The sequence below is a fragment of the Stylophora pistillata genome, chromosome 12, assembly GCF_964205215.1.
Source record: "Stylophora pistillata chromosome 12, jaStyPist1.2, whole genome shotgun sequence".
Taxonomy (NCBI): Eukaryota; Metazoa; Cnidaria; class Anthozoa; order Scleractinia; family Pocilloporidae; genus Stylophora; species Stylophora pistillata.
The window spans coordinates 24,580,465-24,598,155 of record NC_142530.1 but is presented as its reverse complement, the minus strand read 5'-3'; the positions used below and the strand labels follow the sequence as shown (position 1 = coordinate 24,598,155).

The following is a 17,691-nucleotide window of genomic DNA, read 5'->3' as shown; positions in this document are numbered from 1 at the left end:
GTTTTGGTGCCTACAGCGTTTCCTTGGTGTGCCGTCGCCAATTTTTAGACCTGCTTTTAATTATTTTGCCTCAACTGTCTGGCGCGCTACCCGAAGTCACTGTATCACGATTTACCACATCCTCAGGTTTAAGTTCCAGCCGGAATAGCCAATCGCATTGCGGGAATTATCTTAGCTATGTGGACCTCCTTTAAATACATGCATAGTGTAGCGAGTCTGCTTCGAAGGTGAAGTTCTTAAAATGTAGTTTAAAGCGTCTGCTGTTTATTTTCGGCCTTAGACCATTTTGATGTGCCTGAGCGAAATAGTCATGCTTCGAATGGCTGAAGAAAACTTCTACAACCATGCAGCAGTTTTTACAACATCGCTAGCAAAAATCGGTGAGTGAATTTATTAGTTCCATTAAATACATTTGACTTTGTTTACGATCTCCTGAACGGTTCTTGAATTTTCTTGATAAAACAGTCGATAATAACTGAACTTTTTTGAGAGGTATTTAAAAAAAGGTGATCATTTTTATTACGAAGATCATAAACCAGGTTCCGTCCCAACTTTATGAAATGTTTTCCTCTAAACGCCTAACACTAACGTGGGGTATCAGCTATGGGAGGAGAGGAGCGTGCTTGAGGAGGGTTTGAGGCGCCTTTGGTCTAAGGGGGACAGGAAGAGAAAAACAGCACCTTATTGACAAATGGTAAACACCACAGCGTACAATAAGAAGCTAGAGTTACTCTCGGCTATCAGCTTGCGCGACTCTTACGCTCTTACACTCAGTAGTGTACGCTGTGGCGTTCACCATTTGTTTTAGAACATAACATTGATGCATTGAAGCAAAAGGGTGCCACTTTTCTTAGCAAATATTACGTGACCAAAAAAAACAAGCGCGCGAAAACTAGTCTTTGCATTTGCTCACGTCAGCAGCGTTCCCCCATGGGCAAATGGTGGGCACTGATTTGACCAATCAGAGCGCGCACTTTACTTTGGTTATATCATAACTATGTATGTGTGATTTTGGAGGCGTTTCTTTCCTCAGGCTGCAAAGCAGTGGAGTTTTTACCGCATCTTTCCAAACTGCTTTATCAACTTGCTCACAGCTTGCTTTTGAGTGATGGTAAGTACTTTGCCATCACTATGTATTATCTTAGTAAAGAGGATATTGATAGATCTTTATTTTGTTTGCGTTGTTTCTGTCTTTCGTTCGCGCTTTATAAGATCGATACGATCCTTACATTATGCCAGATGTGTTTGAAAACCTCAAGGCCTCGCTATTAGGAAATGAAAAATGAAAACCTTAGGCTGATAAAAAATAATTATGATTAAATGATAGATAAATGTTAGGCAATGAAATATAATTCCCTTATTCGTTGCACTATACGATTGGCGCGGGCATTTAAACCAGTGGATATGGTGTATGTATTCCTTTGCTCTTCGGAGTATACTGGAATAAAATGTACGCTTGTATTGTCTTCGTCCATGCGCAGAAACAGGGAATGTCGCTGTTCAAAGCGGGCCTGTGTCGATTGTCCTGACAAACATACTTCAAATACTGACTGCTTGTGACAGTACAGAAGTGGATGTTCTAACACAGGTAAGGAATAATGGTTTTCTTTATGGTGGTCCGTCTCCGCCAAAAATCAAAGTATTGATGTGACACAATTATTAGCGGCCTTGGTACGCAGGTGGAGAACTAAAAATCGATTGCTTTTAAGGCGAACATAGCGTTTCGCATAGGCGAACTATGCCTTTGACAAAGACTAGCATTGCGTTTGACAAAGACTAACATTGCGTTTGACAAAGACTAGCATTGCGTTTGGCGAAGTCTAGCATTGCGTTTGACAAAGACTAGCATTGCGTTTGACAAAGACTAGCATTGCGTTTGACAAAGACTAGCATTGCGTTTGACAAAGACTAGCATTGCGTTTGACAAAAACTAGCATTGCGTTTGATAAAGACTAGCATTGCGTTTGACAAAGACTAGCATTGCGTTTGACAAAGACTAGCATTGCGTTTGGCGAAGACTAGCATTGCGTTTGACGAAGACTAGCATTGCGTTTGACAAAGACTAGCATTGCCTTTGGCGAAGTCTAGCATTGCGTTTGACGAAGGCTAGCATTGCGTTTGACAAAGACTAGCATTGCGTTTGACAAAGACTAGCATTGCGTTTGACAAAGACTAGCATTGCGTTTGGCGAAGACTAGCATTGCGTTTGGCGAAGTCTAGCATTGCGTTTCACTAAGACTAGCATTGCGTTTGACGAAGACTAGCATTGCGTTTGGCGAAGACTAGTATTGCGTTTGGCGAAGTCTAGTATTGCGTTTGACAAAGACTAGCATTGCGTTTGACAAAGACTAGCATTGCGTTTGGCGAAGTCTAGCTTTGTTTTGTTGATGCGACAAAGTCTCATACCGATAAGCTTTAAAGTTGGACTTTGAGCCAATAGTCTATAGTCTGATGTTGATGAAGTTTGATGTTATCCCAATTCGCCGGTAACAAAATGAAAAGGGGTCTGTGTCCGAAACTACGACCGCAAAGCATGTATGGATCTGTTCAGACCAATGTTAGCAACGGTAAAGCTTGGTGTTGCATTACTAGTCCGATGTTATCAACCGTAAAGTCCGATATTGGCTTTGAAGTCCGATGTTGACAAGGTAAATTTGGGTGTTGAATCAAGTTTGGTATTTGGCGGAGAAAGAAAACCTTATTTCTTTGTTTTCCTCTTTAACATTTTCTTCCTCTTTTTAACCGTGTCATAAGTTTTTGCTACCGATTCGATGTTCCTCAGTCCTTTGGTCCGTTCACTCGTTCCCAGTTTTCGCTGTTTTTTCATTCACTCTTTCGCCTGCTTGTTCCTTTCTGTTGCTTGTTTCAATCATATATTGCCCTTCCTTTTATTGATTTTCTTCTTCATTTTTAATTTAGTTATTCATTTAATTTTCAGGCACTTCTTACATTCCGTCCTGCTTTGGCTGAAGTTCTCATGCTTACTGAGCTTGGTCGGAAACGCGGAAGTGAATCAAATGCGTGTCTCGTTACACCGCTGGTATCTGCTGTATTGACGAACATTACGCAACAGGTTTGACAGAACTGCTGTACACCATAACCGCGGTCCGTACATTATATGATATTATTGAATTGCTCTTATTCAACACAGCGGTTGAACGTAAGACATGCGCAAGGGAGTCAATTTTGTCCGATCGTGCGCCAATTTACCGCGCAAAATTACCAAAGAAAACATAAGAAACGACTGCTGTCACACAAAATATGCAAAGAAATGTTGAAGCGTTCATGGTAAGGTTTAAAAGGAAAACTCAAGACTTATTGTTCACAAAGCTTAGTTGTTTAATTACAGGGTTCGTGATAATTTACCGTTTTGCTTTGAGCTTCAACAAAAACGTCGTATGGTTTTTCAAACACCGTGACTTGCTCGCCTATGTGATTGTTTATGACTTGTGAGACAACTTGGCCTAAAATCGCGACGCTTAGCCTCTACAACGTTCGTTCGTGCGCAGACGTTTAACCGCGTGTTCTTTAATTCATTTGTGGACTGTGATTGAAAAAAAAGTTACTTTACTGAGAAACTTTAGAAACTTGAAATCACCCGTGTGTGTGTATATGTGTGTTAGTGTGTCCCGACCCTAATATTGTAATTCACTATTGTAATTTGGCTTCCTAACCTTGTTAACCTTCTTAGTTCTAGTTATTTTAGGTTATTTTTAGTTTTAAGGTTTTTATTTGATTTTAATTTAATCTTCTCAAGAATAAGGGTGAATAAAGTTGTTGTTGTTGATTGAACTTGTGCTGTCTTCCTTGAGGACGTTTGCATATTTATATGAAAATTATTTTTATTTGTTTCTTTTTTTTTCATTTTATCATTTTTACTCTTGGCACTTTCAGTGAACATGAACTTTCCTCTCTTTTCTTTCCCATTTAAGACGCGCGCTGTGGAAGATGATACTGATGCTGTGCCTGAGTTACCTAAATTTGCAAGTTTTATTTTGAAAATGATAACAAGCACTCAGCCGTTGTTGAGGTAAAGATTTAGTCGTTTAGTGTCTTGAGGCCTCTTGTCTGATTGGTTTATAAGATTCTTTACAACACGTGCAACACTCGTAGCACCAATGCTACTAACGATACTTATTCTTTTGTCTTTTTAGATCTTTTTTGTTGGAATTGAAACAGCGAGTTTTGTCCGGGGCGCTCGATAAGAACATAGACCAACAGGAAGCTGTTATTTCACTTCTCGGAGCCATTCGAGGTTTGTGAGCGTCCTGTTCAGATTCTTTTGCCGAGAGGTTGAACAATTAATGCAACATCCTCATCAATTTTCTTTACTTGATCCAATATAAAGCGATAATTTGAAACGATTCAACGTTTTGATAATGTTTATGGCTTCCTTTTGTTGCTTGAGAGCACCTCCTCCAGCGCCTCTACCGACGCTGCCATCTCCATAGGAGAAAATATTGTCCAGGATTCATAAGAGTGGAAAACCAGATAGCCCGACCCTAAAATTTATCATCAACTGAGCTCAAAGATATCTACGAAACTCGGCCTGGCGATCCACTGCACGTGTTAGAAAAACTAACCTGTCTTTAAATTACTGCATCCGTTATCACTTATTAAAATTTCCCAACCGTCTTTTAGAAAAAACGTTCTAAGTACATTGAACTAGTACTAGCTTTAAGGCAGAAACGAGGCGAAATGAGTTAAGAACACCGTTGTGGCTTACTAAAATGGCAAACACTAGAAAAGCAGAGAGAATTTCTATCTGTGGTTCAATGTTATAAGATAGTTTTTGGTATTGATCACCTCTCTTTCCCAGATTTCTTTGTGTTTGCCAATAAGGCGTACAAGAGCTAACCACACGGTTTTCCCTTTTCAGGATGTATCTTTTATATTTGCGTTGTAGCTTCCTGAACAAATGTTATGTTTGTTTGAGGTTTAGGCAATTTTCTTTGCCATCCCCCTTCCCTTCTCTTCAAACTTACGTAGTATATGTCGTTATTTATTTTTTTATTTTTTTATAATTCTTTATCTTTTTACAGGAAAAGCTGAAACAAGTATCGTTAAGACTTGCGCTCTTCAAATTAGCGAACAGCTAAAGGCGTGTGATGGAAGCGATGTTGGGGAACAAAGGTGAGTTATTGTTGTTGTTGTTTTGTATACTACTTTATCCTACACCATCCACGTGCGTGAGGACTTAAGGAACGACACCACCTGAAACGGTCAGCCCTAGCGTGTTGTACAGAAAGGTTTAATAATAAACACTTCAAACTCTCGGACTGACGACAATACGTTTCCACTCATCACGGATCGTCCCATTGAATCGCGTAGCGTGTTTGGTATGAGCTTGATGCTTGCAAACACAATGTCTCTGGCGCCCAAGATCGACGATGTTCGTTCTACCATCTTGGACTACAAACCAAATTTAGGGTTCATTACCGAAACGTGGCTGAGGGACACCATCAGTGGAAACCACCTCCACATTCCCGGTTACTCGTTTATTTCTAGAAACCGCACCACGGACATTCACGGAGGGATTGGGCTCTATATAGTGGACTCGATCAGGTATAGATCTCTTGATCACTTACAAGACCCTAAGTACGAAGTTCTTTGGGCGTGGTTAAGACCAAAAAGACTCCCGCGCGGGACACCCTGCGTTATCACGGCCACGATATACCATCCGTTCTTCAACGACGGCGCCAGAGACACTGCTTTGGTGGACTATCTATCAGCATCCTTGACTACTGTTGAGGGAGAATTCCCAGGTTGCGGGATTCTACTCTGCGGCGATTTCAATCTGCTAAAGTTGAATCGTTTAGCTGCACAATTCGGACTGCGGCAATTGGTCAACAAGCCCACTAGGGGTGATCAGATCCTGGACTTGGTTTTCACCAACCAACCAGATTTGTACGACATAAATTCCGTTCAGATTTTACCGCCGTTTGGTTTATCGGATCACAATGTTGTCTTCGTGCACCCAACAACTCGTGCTCCAAGGGAAGGCCCAAGTAGAAGAACCCTTTCCAAGCGGGACACTCGGGCCAGTCGCACGTCCGAGCTTGGGCGTTTCCTCGCGTCTATCGACTGGTCAGTGGTTAACGAAGCATTTAACTGCGAGGCTAAATTGGCGCTGTTTACGGATTTCATCAAAATTGGTCTCGACCACTTAATGCCGGTTAAACATGTCAGACTTCACCTGAATGATCCCCCGTGGGTTACTGAGCGGTTCGAGAACCTCATTAAGCTCCGTCAACACGCCTTCCACAATGGAGACATGGATCAATACCGGCGATATCGAAATAACGTCAACCGCACGCGTAAGTCACTTCGCAGTAAATACTATGCAAGCAAAGTGAATAATTTAAAGAACATCAAGCCCTCGCAGTGGTGGAGCGCAGTTAAACGAATCGCCGGTATGAATCGTGCGTCATCTTCTGAAAGTCTCCTTTCCAACCTTCAGCTCGGGGACAGTTTCGATCGCCTAAGTGACGTTGAACTAGCTAACGCCATCAACGCTGTGTTCTTAGAACCCATGAAGCATTACCAATCCCTATACGTTGTCCCTACTGTAGTGGAGGACTCCGATATGCCTTTAATTACGGAAATTGATGTCCTACACGCTCTAATCAATCTAAACCCGAGGAAGGCAGCTGGACCTGACGACATCGGTAACTGGCTTTTGAGGGAATATGCAGTGATTCTCGCACAGCCTATTACATCTATACTGACCGCGAGCTTTAGAGAACAAAGGCTTCCCGCCTCTTGGAAGCTTGCGGACGTGGTGCCTCTCCCTAAGCAAAAACCCGTGGTAGATGCTACTAAGCACCTGCGTCCTATCTCCTTGACGCCCGCTATCTCTAAGGTTGCGGAAGATTTTGTGGTACTCAGATACGTCAGGCCAGCGGTGTTGCAGATCATAGACCCGAACCAATATGGCGGTATTCCAAGATCCTCCACCTTGTACGCTCTGATTTCCATGGTACATAACTGGTCACAAGCCACTGATGCCACAGGCGCAGCTGTTAGAGTGGTATTTTTCGACTATCGTAAGGCTTTTGATCTTATTGATCACAATTTGCTGGCCAGAAAGATCAAAGCTTTGGACATGCCACGGTGGGTTCGCGTCTGGGTGCTGGATTTTCTGTCAGACAGGAAACAACGTGTCAGGTTGTCATCAGACTGCAGGTCAGAGTGGGGCTCAGTCCCCGCCGGGGTACCACAGGGGACCAAGCTTGGTCCCTGGTTGTTCTTATTAATTATCAACGATCTTGAGGTCGACGCGCTCACTTGGAAGTATGTAGACGACACAACTATCGCCCAAACGATACCGCGAGGTTTGACCAGTGATGTACAAAGGGCAGTTTCCGCTGTTGAGGCGTGGTCGATCGAAAATAGGATGGAACTGAACGCGGATAAATGCAAGGAGATGCGCATTGACTTTAAAAGGAACACTCACAATTTTCCACCAATTGTGATTGATGGCAAGGAACTATCAGTATCAAACAGTGTAAAAATCCTAGGAGTCACTATTAGCTCATATTTAAAATGGAACGAACATATCTCAGAGTGCATTAAGAAAGCGAACAAGCGCCTTTACTTTATTGTTCTTCTAAAGCGCGCAAACGTTCCACTGAGCGACATTATAAATTTTTATTGCGCCGTGATAAGATCTGTTTTAGAGTACTGTGCGCCAGTTTTCCATCACGCGCTCCCATAGTATCCTAGTGACGACATTGAACGAGTGCAAAAGAGAGCGCTCTCTATCATTTGTCCTTATGCGTCATATTTCGAATGTTTGGCCAGGTTCGACTTAGTAACCTTGCACGCGAGACGCGTGGCTCTGTGTAGCAAGCTTTTCGAGTCTATCAAGTCATGCCTGGATCACAAACTCGTGCCTGTCTTACCTCCTAAGAGAGAACACAAATTTAATCTAAGACAGTCCAGGGCTTATGCCATGCCCCGTACACATACAAATCGTTTTAAGAACACTTTTATTCCAAGAAGGTGTACATAAATTTTTTTTTTTAGACTAGTTTGTACATATTCATATATAGAGAGTTTTTCGCATTTGTGGTTTTATTATAATTTCAATTGTATTTATTCCTAGTTCTAAGTAATTGTAACGCAATTCAGTCTACGGACTGCCATGTTCGATATTCTAATAAACTATCTATCTATCTATCCATCTATCTATCTATCTAAATCCAACGAAAACGAAATGGTCCTCCCTGTTTCATACCTTTCCGTTTTGTTTGTTGTTAAATTGTTTGCTGGATTTTTTTTTTCTTCTTCTTCTCTTTTTCTCCCTTGTTGAACAAAACAACGATGAGTTGCCGGAAGTTGAAACTCGTTCGGAGCGTTCCAACAGACATGAAACTGAACCAAACCGACTGTTTTGCAGTACTATTTGATTTTTAGGGTTTTGCAAAACGCAGTCGTTTTTCGGCTGCCATGTGTAGCCGAAGATTTTAAATACCACTGTTTGTAAAACACTTCAGCTTTACTGGTGAATTTGACAATTTTTCCATCAAGAAACAAAAGTGGCAATTGTCTGATAATGAAGCAAGGCCTTTGACATCTGAAGATGGTAGTATGTTTTAGTTTCCAGTGATGGCAAAGTGATCAGTTGACCATAAATTTACTTGTTTTTTGCTATTAAGAATATTATAATTTTTATTGTTTCTTCAGGAATGAGATTCAACGTGCCCGTTCACAGGTCCAAATATTACTCTCCAAGTTACAGATTGTGGATTAAAAGGTTGAAACTGAGGGCTGGTGTAACAGACTTTTCAAGTAGCCTGTCGTATTTAGACTCGTATTTGACTCGTTTTTGTTATGGAGCATGTTATTTGAAAGAAACGTGTCTTTAACGTTCTTCAACTGTTTACATGTGGCTCGTACCAGTTCTCTTGGAGGAAATTGCGGTCTGGGCAACAACTTTAGTTAAGTTTTTCGCGCATTACTGTAGACAAACGTTGAAATTCTGTCATGAAAGAGTGTCAAATTGGACAGGTTTGCAACAAATAAAATGTTAATTCTGCGTTTGTTATCAGTTCCTCTCCTGTTTGTCAACGTGCTTTTTAAATCCCACCGTTTTATATCTTTTTATTTCTTGCTTTTAATCATTTTTCGCCGTTTGTTTGCTTATTTCGATAGAGATCTCCCTTTCTTGGAGCTTACTCGTTATTTTACAGAGATGCCGATTACACACAACTTGGCAGTTTTCCTTTATAACACTGTTCTCCCACATTTATCATACTTACAACAAGGGAGTTCCCTCCCATAACATTCAGACATAGAACAATCAGACAATGCTATTGTGATTGGTTTTATTTCGGGTGGTCTAACGCAATCTTCGAAATCGTCCCAGTCTCCTAATTGGTGCTAATAATAGACCCTCCTCAAAATGGCGACCGGAAACGTAGACCAATGACAAACTGCACTAAGACATGTACGCCAGCCAGTGAGGGAAAAAAAACAAAAACAAAGAAAAAAAGAAACAGACAAAAGAACAAACTAGCGGTGTAACTGTTGGAAATTCTACGCCCTTCTTTTCTCTATAATTTTATTTTCACTCACTTGAAATATTCTACTCATTAGTTACTCTGACTTGGACATTGTTTTAGGGCTATCTTCTTCAAACTCCCATTCGTGAAGAGAGCCTCATTTCAAACCGTTCTACTTAGTTGTGGTCGCTTCTTTAGAGGAGAATCTATCAAAGTCAGATCTAGCTTTTCACTGTAATGAATCAGATGCTTATTACACTAGGTAGTTGATAGGTATAAATATGGCTGGGCGAATCCGGACGGCGAATCAACTATTCCTGAAAAAAGTACGAGACATTTCAACAGCCTTGCATCCTGTTTGGTCGCTTTTGTGCTATCATTTAATTAATATAAGCAAAAACACTCAAAGTGAACCGTGCAAAGTTCTGTAAAACCCAGAAAATAGAGAATCAAGGTTCTCTGACACACTCATAGAAAAAGATAAAACGAGTTTCAACACGCACAGCCTAAAGAGGCCTGTATCGACAGTCTTTGTATCTAGGACCTTGCTATGGAGCCACCAGCCGGCATACGGGATGCAATTTCCTAACGAAGAAAATAAAATTAAGTTAAATTAAGGAAATGCAAACAGCACCGAACTAACATAGAAAAATAAATTTCCGCGTAAGAATAAATGAGCGCTCCACCCATCTCATGGCGACCAGTTTTCCAGTCCAGTCTCCTACCAAAGTAGAGCAAAACCAAAGCAATCTTGAACCCCGTTAGACGTTGGAGCAGTTTTCAACTGGGTGTTGAGAGTACTTCGAGATTATGATGATTTCACTCTACTTCGCTCTAAGATTGATGAAGGAAATTGTTCGCCTCTCTCGCTACCAATCAGATGAAACCATCTGAAACCAATTAGGACTTGGTCTCCCGCGTGACCCATGCCTTAGGCAGTTTGGTTGTTTTGACTTAAAGTTCTCACGCGATCTCGTTCGCCTTTAATGGTATTTTCCTTTCTTATTTTTACGATATTCAATCGAAAAGCGCTCTCTTCTCTCTTCATCAGGACTGATTTGTTCTTTTTCTATCTTTGCTCTGACTATAATAAGCACTTTTATCATCCAACTACACCTAGACGAGTACGAATAACGCCATAGACGAGTACAAATATCACGCGGTATTTGTACTCGTCTATTGAAGTACCGGTTAAACAGGTTTTCTCGCATCGCGCAAGCGAAGAATTGATTGTAGTTACGAAAAAAAGAAAAAAGTGGCGGACAATTTGAATCATATTTCCGACGACGAAGAGTCAGAATGGCTGGCAAATATAGATCTAAGTTCATTTGATGAATCGAACGAAGAAAAAAAGCTTGAAGACCAGAAAATTTCTTCATTTTAATGAAGAAAATAGAAACAGCAACACAACAACGCGTTCCGCTTCGCAAACTTCTGTCGCGCACTCCCCGTAAATAAATATCCGCGAAATTCGCCCACACTGAAACAACAGTTTGGCGTGTTGGATAATAAATACTTATTAGGCGTTTTGTTGTGTACTATCGCTGAGTATTTTTACTCGTTATTTGTATTTTGACTCGCCCTACCACCCTACGGGCTCGTCAAAATACGACACAACTCGTAAAAATACTCAGCGATACTACACAACAAAACGTCTAAAAAGATATATGACTTACCCTGGCTTCCTGAGCGTATGAACACACTGGGCAGCACCAGTGTACCAGACAGTCGTTAACAAACGAACCCTACGGATCAGATCCAAGCAATTTCATTTTAACTCTTGGAGGGGAAGATCAGCAAGAACGTATTTTTAACCTCATAAATTCTACTATCTACACAAATTAACAGCCTGTTTAGGAGTACTATTCGAGGGTGGGAGGGGTGTCAAGATAAAATTTCCTTGAGCTCCCCATAAGGCCCCCCCCCCACCCCCGCCAGTGGCAGTTCATTGACAGTCAATTTTCCATAGTTTCCCTTAATACTTTATTGGTGAAGACTGATTCCCCCTCCGTTTTTTCTGAAAACCATGTGATCCCCTAAAATTCGTGTGGTCCTCAAAATCCCTCTCCCCCTTCCCACCCTATCAAGGCGTTAAATCACCCACCCCCTCCCCCCCCCCCCCCATCAAGAGTTAAATGGTCGGCCCCTTACATCAGGAAATTCACTTGAAGCTCATTAACGCACTTTTCTGTTATGGGCAAGGTAAACATTACTTCTGCTAAAAACATACAAGGTGCATTTCATTAAGGGATAATTTACATTTTGTTTCTCTGAAATTTCTATTGGCAGTTTCCTTAAAATTTGCTTTACGAATTCTAAATTTCTCCTGAAAGAAGTGCTTGTGAACGAACGTTTTTTCGGTTTTCACTCTCGAACTCAGCGAGCATAATCCTCATACTTAAAATTAACTAACCGCAAGTGTGTTATCATTTTCTAGATCATTCCATTTCACCTGGTGCTTTTAAGTGAAAATAATAGCTATGTAAAGAAATTTCCTTAGGCAACATTCTTCGAGAAAATTTTAGTCTTTAATTCATTCATTTGGGAGATAGCAATTAAATTGATTTGCGACCTAAGATGAGGCTTATTTAAATATTCTAACGACAAAAGGTTTCAAACTCCTTGTTAGGCAACATCGCCCAACCGTGGAAACCTCACGCAAAATCTTGAATTGAGCAGTGACGCTAAAATCCATAAATACAAACAAAACAAGACTAACGCTGTCAGTGCAAATTTCCTGGTGTTTCTTTTATGAATTAATCTGATCTAACGCAATAAATGTCTGTTTAAATTAGGCAAGAAAAAATCCATTAAATGTTTGAACTGTCGTGACAAGAACTATAGTGGTCTAGCTCTCTCTAGTATATCTAATAACTACCTTACATTTTATTGTTGTTTCGTAAGAGCCTACATCTTTATGGAAAGTATTTCTCAATTGAGAGGCAACAATGAAAAGTTTAATTAGTCGCCTCAAGAAAAACCTTATGAATAACTAATACGTAATACGGGATAGAGGCGGTGGTATGATTCTACCTAACAGAAGGCATGAAAATCTGACTCCGTAATAAATTAGAATAGAATCTTCCGTATAACGCCGTAAATACAATTGTACGAAGACCTATTGCTGTTTTCCATTTTCTCTTACTTTCTCTTTCTTTACTTATTATTCAAGCTGTTATTTAAACAGTTACATCTGCAGTCTCCCCGCACTGTTTCAATCTCCAAACCGCCGCCCGCCCTTCGCCGACATTGACATTTAGCCTAATCATTAGCATATGTATCTCGTCTCTGACGGATCGTTTTCTTCTCTAAGATAATCAATTTTTACACGTTCATGTTACATTCGGGTTACCAGACATGGTATGAGGATTTTTTCGTTTTGATCGAAGGTTAGAGGCTTTGAGGCTTAGTTGGAATATTTTGGATGTCTTGAATCCACGGCTTAGCATTTCGTGACATTTTTAAAGTTGTTTTAGACTAACTTTATTCCATAAAGATGGATTAATAATTGATTGATTTACATAAACGCGAGTGAATTAATCATCTTTCGAAGTGTCCTGCGATCCTTTCACGCTAAGTTTCTATGTTTTTAAATTTTGTTTCTGTTATTTTTTACTTTCCGCCATAAGATTAACACCAAAGCATGTTCACACGAATAAGATGTTCAATAATGTTCGTTTAGGTGCGCTCATGAACCATCCAGACTATCTAGATGGCGCGCATAGATCGAGACAATTTTTTCAGACTGAATATATATCTTGCTGACGAACATTTGTCACTTAACAGTTCAGAATTAATAGTCTATTTTAAAGTTCAGGAAGGCAAGGTGTACAGAGAAAACCCGTATACATATAGCACATGATAGTCTTCTCCATTAAAGAGTCTATCTAATGTTAGCAGTTGATGAAAAAAAAAATATAACTATTGTTCATTGTCAACACATGATTCTTTAGCGCGGCTCTTCCCAAACTTTTTATAAGGTCACTGAATTAAGAAAAGCCCAACATACCGGGATTTGATGCTTGTCTCGGAGTTTTCCGCGGTTTTGCGCCCCGCAGTAGATTCCAATCGGCCCCATTAAGGAGCAGAAACCGTGGTATAAGCAACTTTCACCAAGAGCTTCACCAATTTGACCTGCAACGATGCACGGGCAAAAATACGCCTTGATGCAGATTCCAACATTTTCGAAACAGCCACAGAGACCACTCGACCAGTCGCTCATTTTAAATTTTTTTGATCGCCGTTCAAAGGTTAGATATGAGGTTTTTCTGCTTCCTTTCCAAACGTGATGGCGTTATGGTTCGGGGCAACAAGCGGTTACAGGTTGAATGTTGTTTATAAGTTAGGTTGCCCAGCGACAGTGAAAACAACATTTCTTATTGGTTGGCCAAATGAGTTAGACGGCATCTTAATTGGACTTGATGACGACCTCTGACCGAAATGTGTCGTGTTGATAGATAAAACTGACTGTGACCAATAGATAATCAAAAAAGACAAACAAAGCGCTGGATTCCCTGAAAAAAAAAAAAAAAAAAAAAAAAAAAAAAACAAGGGAGTTCTCGTTTGCAAGTGGTCATGGAAACTTTGTTGACTGTTTCCGAAAAACGTCCCAAGCTTTTCTTTTTTTCATAGTTGTTGTCCTTGGGTCAGTTGAAGCTTTTCAAGTTTTTGAGGACGTTGCCTTCTGAAGTTAGAAATTCGAACGACTCAAGTCAAATTTAATTGAGAATCAGCGGTTGACTTTGCTTACCCCATGTCGCACTAAAACTGCGTCGTTAATAAAAACTAAGATACGTAAGCAAAAACTAAATACATAGACAACTGAAAATAACGAAAAAAAAAAAACAGATAGGCTGATATAGAGCGGGATAAAAGATAAAATAATGAAAAAAAAAAAGATTTTTATATGACATTTTGGAACAGATAGTATGTCAAATAAACACAGTTCTCCACTTCGAACTGCCCTGGTCAATTTCTAGTTATTTTAAGTGTTTTACACCGCAGGAAATCGCTTTTCGTAGTGAAGCGAAAGCAAGTGTCATGAAACCCAAACAAAAGTATTCACAAAAGCTAAACAAAAAAGAGAAACAAAAAACAAAAGAAACAAAGATCTATTGTGATCTTATGTCAGACGGAAATTGATGTCTTCGAGGGGGGGGAAACGCGATTAACTTAGCTTTGATAATTTACAGACAAATTTTCATTTCGTATATTAGCCTGATGTAAAATTTCCTACTTCGATCTCATGTTCCACTGTTCTTACTATGATATCAATGGGATATCCCTAAGTTTTGAAATTAACTTTTGACAAAAAATCCCAAGAAAATTTTTTTCAAATGTGGCCTAAACCCCAAAGGTAATAACTTATTTCGCCATTGTTTACTTTAAACAAAGAAACTGTAATCATATTGAGCAGGGGTTCTTCGGAAATCTTGCTACAAAAACATATTTGTTTTAGCAGAAGACGAGAATACATATATTTTGAAGAGGATATATTCATCCTTCCTTTCTTTCTTTTTTTTTTTCTGTAGGTCTGAGAAATCAGAACTGTTTGCCCAAAACGTTTGGGGTTACCGAAAAGTCTCGTGCAAGCAGTTAAGCCAATCAGAACCGAAATTAGCAATTCACGTGGTGAACGCGCGTATTTCAACTAATTTTGATGGAAAAAGTATTGCGTTGGGCTTCGCCAAATCTTTGCATTATACGCTCCAAGTTTTTTCCGTTTTTGACAAATTTTAGTAACGCTTTATGTAAGAGGTTTAGGAAAGGTCAACAACAGGTAAGTGTATGTTCACGTTTACCCGAGGTCCTTAATATTTCTTGCAATATCCTATTAGAATAGTTTACGAATCTGTGTGGCGTAATCTTACGTCGCAATTCGATGAGGTATTTGTTAAGTTTTCAAATTCTAAGAGCATTTGCAACTGAAGATGACATGCGTAATGTCGAAATATGTTTTGCAAACTTAAGATGCCGTTTTTTTTAAAAGAATTACAGTTACTTTGCTTATTTTCTGACTTTCTCGAAGTTTTCAGCAAAGACAATTTGATCACGTGTTACACTATGCGAGCTTTTTCTGAGTTGATGGTATCGTACAAATTTTGCCTTCATGTCTATTTTGCAACTTATATCTTTATCTACGAACGTCAAAACGGTCGTTACAAAAATTTTATTAAAAAAGAAGTTGAAAAATGGCGTCCTTTGATAAGTGGATAAAGTTATCAGGAGAAACCTGTGATAAAGCTGATAAAAATATTTCGTGTTAGCGGAGTAAAATTCCCTTTGATAATATGCGGGCGAATTAACTCTTGATCAGCGTTTCTCACTTGTCGTTCGTACATCTTATTTAAATGTTACATTTTAATCTTCAATTTCGTGTTGCTCAGTGACAATTTATCGAATATCTCATCCCCCCTCGCTTGTTATTTTTGAGATGACAAGCGCATTTGAGGCACGATATGATGTTAGAACATAGCTAGCAGAACCGCGCAATCAAATTCAATATTTGTAAGCGTGCTCAAAATCCCGATAGTGCACGCTGACAGCGTCAGCAAATCGCTTCGCCAGAAATTTTTTTTTCGCGCGAGCGGCCGATTGTTAGCGCCGGAAAAATAATATATTTCGCGACAATAATGGATACAAACAGAAACTCGGCCTACTAGTCCGAAAACGAAGACAATGTTTCGACCTTTTCCCTTGGGCTAGAGTTCTTAAATGAGGCAGAAAAAGAGAAAAACAAAGGAAAAGGAGACTCGGCATCAGCGCCGTCACGATTCGCTTCAACTGATATTGTTGTCCATTTTTCCCGTCGGATTTGATGCACAATTCTACCGGCTATGTTCTAAAACAATTGGTTCATGCTTTCAGCTGTGCACTATCGAGTTATGGAGCACGTGGGAAGTTTGGAGAGCACTCAAGAAGCTAGAGTTGCCCTCGGCTATCGCCTCGGGCAACTCTTACGCTTCTTTCGTGCTCTCTAAACTTCCCGCGTGCTCCATAACTCGATAGTGCACGCTAAAGCATGAACCAATTGTTAATTGTGATCTGCCAAGCATGGATTGAACCTTAAATTCGATGCTCGCAAAAATTTCGACTTAATATCTGGGGGAAGGTAAGCAGGAAAGGGGGGGGAGAGAGGGGAAGAATCATCTGTTCGTGATAACGCGCAAGTTTGATTACTCATAATCTTAAGCCTGATAAAACGACTTCACTTGTCAATTTTTATTAGTTCTCAGACCTTCGAAAACTTTCTTTCAGCATATCATTCAAAATAATTAATCTTTCACTTATAGCAAAGGCTGAGAGCTTCTGGGTTGATAATGAAAATGAGTTTTGTTTTTTTCCTACCTCAGCAACGTGTTAATTTTTTTTGTAATATCATTTTGTAATAGGATCATTTCGCTTCAAAGAGGATGAGCTTCAAGCCGTGTTAAATTTGAATTTACCTGGCATTATTTGTATCACAGAAACCTGGCTGGATTCCGACGTTGCCGATTCTGCTATCTCGCTTGACGGCTTTAGTTGTTTTAGGAGCGATCGTATGGATGGATATGGAGGTGTTTGCATGTCACCTCTCATATTCCTTGTAAACGACAAGTAGACTTTGAGTCTTCGGATGTTGAATCCCTTTAGCTTACTATCAGGCCCTTCCGACTACCGCGTGCAGTCTCACTAATTCTACTTGGTGTAGCATATCAGCCCCCAAGAAATGGGCCGGATGATAACAAGATCTTATTGGAACACATCCAAAATAATATTGATTAATTTCTTTGTAAACATTCTGATGGTCTTGTCGTGGTATGTGGAGAACTCGATCAGTACTGGGATCACTGAGCAACAAACTTAACTGTCCACTGGACAAGTAATAAAGGTTTTAACGCGTGACTCTGGCACTTTGGACTGGTGTCTTACGAATAGGCCAAAATTGTTTTCACTACCCAAACAGCTACCCAAGATTGGCACTAGTGACCACTACTCCATCCTTATACATTGAAGATGATATCCCTCGAAAAAATCGTCATCCGTCAACATACTGCTAAGAAGGAACTTAAGATACGACGACGACGACGACGACGACCGGAAGTTGGATTTGCACGGATGCGCGTACTGCGCATGTCTCTGTTTGTGATTTCGTCGTCCACGGTTCGTCGACGACGAAATTTGTAGGAGAAAGCGGTTCTGGGGA

The 17,691-nt window shown here is 40.1% G+C and overlaps 2 protein-coding genes and 1 long non-coding RNA gene across 4 annotated transcripts in view; 2 read left to right on the top strand and 1 right to left on the bottom strand.

Annotated features, from left to right (window-relative positions):
* LOC111323560 (condensin-2 complex subunit G2) overlaps positions 1-9,045 on the top strand; it is a 31,540-nt gene extending 22,495 nt beyond the window's left edge. Inside the window, exons 27-34 of one of the 2 annotated variants that reach the window (XM_088741010.1) lie at positions 281-380; positions 1,034-1,111; positions 1,482-1,588; positions 2,939-3,073; positions 3,933-4,030; positions 4,155-4,255; positions 5,043-5,133; positions 8,689-9,045. In XM_088741010.1, the coding sequence (XP_088597136.1) occupies positions 281-380; positions 1,034-1,111; positions 1,482-1,588; positions 2,939-3,073; positions 3,933-4,030; positions 4,155-4,255; positions 5,043-5,133; positions 8,689-8,755 (777 nt within the window). In that variant the 3' untranslated portion in view covers positions 8,756-9,045. Of the gene's footprint in view, positions 1-280; positions 381-1,033; positions 1,112-1,481; positions 1,589-2,938; positions 3,106-3,932; positions 4,031-4,154; positions 4,256-5,042; positions 5,134-8,688 lie in introns of those variants that run through there. The other variant, XM_088741011.1, reaches the window with a different exon arrangement.
* Positions 9,046-9,858: 813 nt separating this feature from the next.
* On the bottom strand, positions 9,859-13,826 carry LOC148719374 (uncharacterized). Its single transcript, XM_088741012.1, has 3 exons — positions 13,516-13,826; positions 11,183-11,251; positions 9,859-10,091 (listed from the first exon to the last, which is right to left on the bottom strand). The coding sequence occupies exons 1-3, from the start codon at positions 13,726-13,728 to the stop codon at positions 10,044-10,046; spliced, it is 330 nt and encodes a 109-aa protein (XP_088597138.1). The 5' UTR covers positions 13,729-13,826; the 3' UTR covers positions 9,859-10,043.
* Positions 13,827-17,666: 3,840 nt separating this feature from the next.
* Positions 17,667-17,691, top strand: part of LOC111323599 (uncharacterized) — a 693-nt gene continuing 668 nt past the window's right edge. Inside the window, exon 1 of the long non-coding RNA XR_002694173.2 lies at positions 17,667-17,691. This exon is cut by the window's right edge and continues 4 nt beyond it. This is a non-coding gene — a long non-coding RNA (uncharacterized LOC111323599).

What these genes read in the sequence shown, in the direction of transcription:
- LOC148719374 (XM_088741012.1), bottom strand. Translation starts at nt 13,728, where the DNA reads ATGAGCGACTGGTCGAGTGGTCTCTGTGGCTGTTTCGAAAATGTTGGA. An exon ending in GAGACAAGCATCAAATCCCG is followed by an intron (nt 11,252 to 13,515) that starts GTATGTTGGGCT and finishes TCTGATCCGTAG; the next exon opens with GGTTCGTTTGTTAACGACTG. An exon ending in CATACGCTCAGGAAGCCAGG is followed by an intron (nt 10,092 to 11,182) that starts GTAAGTCATATA and finishes TTTCTTCGTTAG; the next exon opens with GAAATTGCATCCCGTATGCC.